Here is an 8,060-nt window from a genome sequence, read left to right as displayed (position 1 = left end):
TCTCGTTTGGTCAAAGATTTTGTCTTCATTTTTAAAATAAAATAAAAATTGAAAATATTGCTTGTTTATGAAATATAATTGGGAAATAAAAATTCAAAAATTTACAAGTTTCCAAAAACTGTTTTAAGGCATTTTTTGGGTGAAAAATTTTCTTTCACTCACAAAACTCCAAATTTTCTTCAAATAAGATGCATGTCCAAACACAACTTCAACTTTCAAAATTTATTTTTCAACGTAACTTTAAAAATTATTTTTGTAAATTTCAATCAAATATATGTTCAAATGCTAGCTTAGACTCAGTAAGTGGCGTTGAGAAACTAGAGTGGTGGTTAAGTGGTGACGAAACCAAATCGAAGTACCTCCCCACGACCCAATATATGGAGATTAATAAGTGCGCACACAAATTTTAGCTATTAATTTAATATAATATTTCATTAGTAGTAGTGAAAGGAAATATTGAAATAATAATCGAAAAGTTGGTTTGATAAATAAACTATATGGCAGTTTCAAGCTAGTTAAATTCATATGAATTGTCGAAAGTTTAAATGTTATACCTGATAATTTATAAGTAGAATAATCCACACTTGGACCCAAAAAATGTCAGTAAAAAAATAGTACTGATCATACAAAAGCGAGACGGATGTATCTCTAACTTTTTTTTTCCTACCAAGGAGAAAGGAGAAAAAGAATTACAAGGTGGGGAATCGAACCCGTAACGCATGTACCTTGAGCTTCGACTCACATGCCAGAGCTCTCACATAAACTCGATGAATTCAGAGTAAGACTTTGTATCCAAATTAACAGAAGGAAATGTATAAAATTTAGTCAACAACACTAGACAGCAGTTTCTCCCAATATTTGCAAACGGCCTCATTCTGGCACTAATTCAAACAACAATGTTGCTGAATGATGAGTCTAATATACAAATGACTATCTCTTGGAATAACAAATACATAATTCATCTTGGCACAAATTACATGGCATTACACGCAGATTGAATGACCATCAATCTATAAAGGAGCCTTATTTTTCTTTTCAGAATCCTATATTTAAGATGGTGAAAACACTAAAACCATTTTCACCATGTTGAAGTGAATGGGGTAAGTTAAGTCAAATGGAGTTCATTAATCTCTCACGTTGCACCATCGTCCCTCTCTGAAGCCACAGCTCCTGTCACGAAGAAATACAGAGCACAATAAGAATTATGTGGCTAACCAAAAATATGATGCCTGCTAATACAAGATCTGACTTAGTACTCATGACTGCTAAAAGTGGTAAGAAAACTTTTTCAATAGATTTGACTACTGGAGTTCAGAAACAGCAAAGATACTACGCGGTATTTATGAAGCACCTTACCTACTTGGGTGAAGAAAGAAAAGAGAAGAGCCAAATTGGAACTTCTATAACTTCGTTATTATTGATTTGGATGTAGCAAAAAGGATAGCTTGATTCCAGGCAGAAGCTGCTGTAGGGGCAAAGCTCAAGTCCAACTGGAGGGCTTTGATTTGTTCCAACTAAGGCAAATATATCCCTACTTTAAGCAACATACTGCATAATGAAATCTCACCGTTAGATCTTGCTTCATTGCAGCTAATGGCTACTTGTTTAAAAAATTCCTTGCTGGCATCTGCAATATGGCAGTAGAAAGCAATGAGCAGTTAACTTCTAAGCAAAGGGAATGAAGAAAGCAATGAAACTTTCCTGTTGGTAGCTCACGAGTAATCAAATAATAACACACCAAAATTTATAATTATCATATTTTTGCAGATCACTATATACAACAAAGGAATGTTAAATTTTCAGTATAATCAGTCAGTATTAGCTATTAGGATATTAGGCTGGTGAGAATTCAGGGGGCCTAATATGTCAGCTCTTGCTAACTCAAAGAAATTAGAAACTTTTCTTGCAAGAGTCATCTTCTCGTGAAGACGTTTACTTTGACACTATTAAACATCATCATACTTTGATGGAGTAAAAGATGAATATTGATCATGACCGTAATGACCTCCCATGTTCTTTTTTCATTTTGAATTGTATTACATCTTACTGTCTCTGTTTAAAGTTTCCATCTAGGATCCATTTGTTCAAATCTATGCACCTTGCTTCGCTCATGTTTTGACATTATCTCTGCGTCTTTTTAGAGAGAAAAAAAAGTGTCAGTCAATAATAATTTTGGACTCTCTCTCTCTCTCTCTCATATATTGCCAACCTATATTATTCTGCTTACTTAAGCCCAAAATGGCCACAATAGGATACTTCATTGGCTTCCTAGGAGAAAGGGTTAAATGTAGAATCTCTTTACTCCACCTTAGTGTTCCCATATAATTCATGTAGACAGACATATGTATTCTGAACAAATCAACTCAAATCGGATCTTCCAGGAAAAGCTTTTACAGTCAAGAGGCTCGGAATTCTCCCATTTACCATCCTCCAAGAAGGCAAGACCTAAATAACCTGATAAAGAAGATCCATCATATTGTTCCTCCTTAAGACAAAAGGAGCTAACTCTTGCAGGAGAGGGCAGCATTACTTTCTTTTTCCCTTCTTCTCAAAGCAACCAATTTCTACTAATATTTACATGCATATGTGGCATATATATCATAATAAAACAAAACCGCAATAGAGCGAGCTTCCAAGAGAAAAGAATATACTGCTAGTCTGCTAAAACAAACATACCATGCTTCATTGTTAAAGATGGATCTTGATCATCTACATAACCAATCACCTTTGCTGGTATTCCTGTCACCATACTGTAAAACCAATAGAAGGCACATCACAACCAATTCATCATGTATTATCAGAACTATTTTACAGATAAACCAGAAGTTTAAAATATATGGTACCCCACCTGTGGGGAGGGACATCCTTCATTACAAGGGAACCAGCACCAACCATTGCACCTTCCCCAATTTTTATATTTCCAAGTATAGTTGCACTAGCTCCAATGAGTGCACCTTGACCTATTTTGGGATGCCTGTCACCAGTTTCTTTCCCAGTTCCTCCTAAGGTTACCCCCTGCCCAAAATATATTTAGGTGAAAAAAGAGTCTTAAAGAGAATTTCTACCGACAAGCATCTCCACCGACCAAATATGTAGACATACTGTGGGGCATGAATAATAAGTTATGCTATGTTTAAAGACAAATACATGAGGAAGAGCATGGGGTTCTACTATCTACGCTGGGAGGCAATAAATGAGCTTCACAATAGGATTTAGAGATTTAAAGTTTAAGTTGGTTAGAGAGCAGGTTCACAAGGGTCGGCGCTCTAGTTTATAACTCACTAATCACCTGAGGGGTAATAAATGGAATTCACTATAGGATTCAGGGTTTTTGTTTGAGTTGGTTAAAGCGCAGGTAAAAGGACCCTTCGGCCTTCCCTAAGTTGGCCAAGGCAAGTAAAATGTTAGTAATCCCCTCCCAATTTTGTCCAGCTTTGACTTTGTGCGGTTCTATCAAACCCTATAGAGTTTAGCTACTCATAATTGTATAAACAATCATAGTAATATTCAAAAGCATTAAACTACAGATTAAGGAAGAACGGAGAGAAAAACTCTTGTGATCCGCGCTCCCAAGTGTTCTTGTAGCCTTTTTCCTCTCCAATAATGTCTCCCCCTTCAAAAACTAACTTTAAGAGATATTTATATGGTGGGGCCGAGGTCTACACGTCCAAACATAATGAGGAAATAAAAGTGGGATTAGAGATAACAAAGCTTTGACGTGATCATAGTGAGCGGTGAAAACGTGCGAGCTAGCGTAATTCGAGAGAATATGACTAGTACATTATAGTAGTTGCTCAAGAGAGAATTACGATAAGTCGAGTGCTCATGATCAGTAGAGAAAACTTAGGCGAAATTGTAAGAGACGTAGCGGGAAGGATTCCGATAATTGGGAAAATCATAACTCTAGGAACGGAATCTCCTTGTTCAACATCTGTACCAGCCCTTTACAATAGCAGAACATCGGGAAAAAAACTCCAAAAGAACGAAAGTATCTGCTGAACATAACCTTTTGCTAGCTTTTTTTGGGCTAACGGGAAAAAAACAAATAAGAAAAAGAAGGCAGAAGTAGAAGTTTCAATGTGGAAAGTAAGAATCAAAACAGTGCAATTGGAGAAATGTACCATCTACAAGTTCAAGGTTATAGGGATCACGTGATGAGAGCAAAGAAAAGTTAAATATAAGTGTATCAGCTGTAAGTATCCCATACACTAATAAGGCTAGCACTGGCTATTACTAACAACCTGGAAGATACAAGACAATGAAAATGTTTGATCAATGATTTGTGTTAAGCTTGAAGAACTCGAAAAATGTTGACAGGCATATAAACACTTAATTTACCAGTCATTATACTCAAATTTCTGTTAGATCTTTTAATATAAAGGTAAAGCGAATAAGCAAAATGAAGCAAACGCTTAATTATCTTATCCCCTCAATCAAATAAACCATATTGCAGGAAATTGGTATAAAATGACACCAACACCCAATATAGAGGATTCAGCATAACTCACCTGCATTAGCGAAACTCTATTCCCTATGACAGCGGTTTCACCAATAACAATACCAGTCGCATGATCCAGAAGAATTCCCTCTCCAATTTGGGCAGCTGTTTTATAGGCAAACACAGGTATAACCTAGTCATAATTATCCCTTACGAAAGTAACTCTTGTGAGAATGTAACTGATAAGAATACAGCAGAAGCCATATCTTTTGTTGCAGATGTTAGGGGAGTAACTCGAACGATTACCTGGATGTATATCAACTCCAAAAACCTGTATTGAAGTGACAGTTTTATGTTACAAGGAAGCAACATCGAGAAATAGGTGCAATGCCTGACAATGATGGCTATCACCAAGTAGAGGATATAACATTACCTCACTAACTCGACTTTGCAATGCCAATGCCAAAACTTTGCGCCCTTGTTTCCATAATGCATGTGCAACTCGATGTGTTTGTAAAGAATGATAACCCTGAGTAGATTAGCTTCAATATCAGGAACTTGAAAATTGCAATCAAATATAAGAAAAGCAAAATTCCAAGTAGACACAGAATCATGATTCTCTTTCCCTGTGCCCCTTTCACTAGAAATCAGCTAAAAGGTGGTGATAATATACAGAAACACCAGTATCAAGCATGGAGGTAACTAAGATAAGAAACAGACTTCCTAAAAAATAGTTTGCCTTTCAGGACAACAGATAAAAACCAAGGATAAATTTAATGAGGTTCCTTTACAAGTTCATTATATTGGAATATAGATGCTAATGGCTGTTGCATTTAAATAGTGTTTAGATGAAGTATGGTAATTGATAGCATTTACCAAAAGAAGTTGATGTAACGGTAAACAATAATCAACAAAATGATGCGGACATAAAAGCAGATCCTTCAGAGTGAAGAGATGAAACGGGATAAAACAAAAATACTAACAATAATTAGCTAACTAGAATAAAAGACCAAAAGAATAGCACCTTAAGGTACAAAAGAGCAGAACAGTATGACAAACAAGAAGGATCCCTATCTTTACATGCCTGTCAAGAACGAGGGACAAAAGGAACTGTCAGTACAAAAAGTATATAAAAATAGAATGTACTTTTAGAATCCCGATTACCTGTAAATCAAGTCGAATAGAACATTGGATGCACCTATTGTGCATTATTACATCAGAAAATATGTCCATTAATTGCGTTGCCAAAAGTGTAGGATTTTGCAAGCGGTTGGAAAGAACAAAACTCAATGCCCGCTCCAAACAATCATGAGTCAAAATACTCGCGTACAAGAAGCTGCTTAATATTGGCTCCTTCTCTGCCTGGATCACAGAATAGAAACAACATTAAATGGTTCCTGAAAGCTTTCAGCTAAGAACATTTTAATCTACGCAAAACTAACAAATCGAGAGAATCCAGCTACCTAAGCTTACATAGTAGATTTAGATCTTTATTTGACAAGTTACTCTTAATGACCGAAAGCTGAAACAATTGCATAATAGGAGTCACAAGATTGTAGAAAAGACAACTGGTTTGGCCAGTTGGTCACTATGTTACTCCTTATTACTTCTTTCAAACTATTAAACTATCAAATTGTTACATTAACTCCGTCCTGAAAGATAACAAACACTTGGACACTCAAAAAAATCTATTTGATTGCAATATTAACATAGAGCATTAGAAGTCGGATTAATTGATATCAATATCATTAATCTATCAGGTTAGTTAAAATTAAGCTACAAGTAACCATCTATAGCACGTGTGAATCGGTAACCTGGAAACAAGAGCTTCAAGCCTTCAACCGATTAAACTAGCTAGTATTAATTAGTATATACAACTTAAATCCTTAGCAATCATACCACTGATATAAATCCAATCCCAAGAACGACTATTTCCAACAAAAAATAACACTTCGCAGAGAAATGAAAAGACTAAGAACTAGAAACTGATACAAAAATAAATCTTGATCCTAGTCGGTTCATTTTAACTTGAATGAAACAGTTGTCCGAGGTGAAATTAATGTAAAGCTATGTCAAAAAACTGGCTCATATCTCAACAAAGTCGTGGTTTCTTCTTATCTGACTAAACGTAGGCGGAAAGATGCAGATATCTTGATTCTTGTGAAACGATGCAGGTACGGATTTAGTTGGTCAATACACGGTGGTTAAAAGAAAAAATATGTAAAGCTAAAATCTCGATGAATTCAAGAATACCTCCAACTTAGCGTCAAGCTTAACAGCATCCCAGATAGGGTCACCTACAGTAGAAGCTGTATTGTCAACTGAGACGATCAAGTTCGGGTCGGGCTCGGATACTCCAACAGCGTAAACTGGAAAGACTTTTTCCAAGCGGTACTCTCCCATGGCTGAATTATCGGGTCCAAAATTTTCTGAGTTTTCTTGGAGGGTTAACGAGGCGCTGCGCATTTGAGAAAGAGCGAACCAAGTGTCGTCGCCCAAACAAGCCATTGAAAGAGACTAATTATATGTTTTTAGTGTTCTAATATAGGAGCACCCACGTGTTGTAGAAGAGTACTGAAAACTCCTAGGGTTCCATTATAGGGTGCATGCAATGATGAACCGTTGAAAATGAGAGAGAGAGAGAGGGAGGGAGAGAGAGAGAATAAAAGGAGGAGATACGGAAGGAAGAAGAATATGATGACGATGGTGATACACACAGTAAACACTCAACTTTCTGTTTTTGCTACAACCAAGGGAGGGGGAGGGGGGGGGGGGGGGGGCTTTCTCATGTTTTCTTTTTCTTTTATCTTTTAGGTTTTGGGGTTCCGTGTGGTTGATTGACAAAGACGCAATTTTGGGACGTTTTGGACCGTAGGAACTTTTTATATACTTTTAACCGAAAATGGCCAACAATGAAATTAACTTTAAAATACCTTTTGTTAATTTTTTGGTCCGCAAATATCCCTAACATTTATTTTTGGGCTCAAACTTACCCTTATATCTAATCAAACTAATTTGATCAATTTTTTGACCTTAACTTTGTCATGTGGTATTTTCTTAACCCGTCACGTATATTATTTGTATTAAATAAAATCTACCTGTATATTTTAAAATACCCAACTACCCTGACTCGCTCCTATATATTTGGACGGTCGGCTAAAAATAATTATATTCGCTAGTTAAATATATAAAAAATATACATTGATTATATATATAAAAAAAATATGTATATTATATATTAATATTTTAATATATATTTTACATGATATTATTTGTATGAAAAATTATACGGCATAGAGAGTAAATATATTGGATGCACCTTACATGTAAAATATATATTAAAATATTAATGTATAATATACATATTTTTTTATATATAATTAATGTATATTTTTTATATATTTAACTAGCGAATATAATTATTTTTAGCCGACCGTCCAAATATATAGGAGCGGGTCAGGGTAGTTGGGTATTTTAAAATATACAGGTGGGTTTTATTTAATACAAATAATATACGTGGCAGGTTAAGAAAATACCACATGGCAAAGTTAAAGTCAAAAAATTGACCAGGTTAGTTCGGTTAGATATAGGGGTAAGTTTGAGCCCAAAAACAAATGTTAGC

The 8,060-nt window shown here is 35.4% G+C and overlaps 1 protein-coding gene across 1 annotated transcript; it reads right to left on the bottom strand.

Annotated features, from left to right (window-relative positions):
- Positions 1-797: 797 nt before the first annotated feature.
- Positions 798-7,182, bottom strand: LOC104098677 (serine acetyltransferase 2-like). Its single transcript, XM_009605473.4, has 10 exons — positions 6,692-7,182; positions 5,603-5,800; positions 5,463-5,522; positions 4,872-4,967; positions 4,745-4,769; positions 4,509-4,603; positions 2,849-3,015; positions 2,677-2,750; positions 1,568-1,627; positions 798-1,170 (listed from the first exon to the last, which is right to left on the bottom strand). Exons 1-10 carry the CDS (start codon positions 6,944-6,946, stop codon positions 1,133-1,135), a joined length of 1,068 nt encoding a protein of 355 aa, XP_009603768.1. The 5' UTR covers positions 6,947-7,182; the 3' UTR covers positions 798-1,132.
- Positions 7,183-8,060: the final 878 nt, after the last annotated feature.

This window comes from Nicotiana tomentosiformis, chromosome 2 (assembly GCF_000390325.3).
Source record: "Nicotiana tomentosiformis chromosome 2, ASM39032v3, whole genome shotgun sequence".
In the NCBI taxonomy this organism is placed as follows: Eukaryota; Viridiplantae; Streptophyta; class Magnoliopsida; order Solanales; family Solanaceae; genus Nicotiana; species Nicotiana tomentosiformis.
Note: the sequence above shows the minus strand (reverse complement) of the source record. Positions and strands in the feature narration are given on the sequence as shown.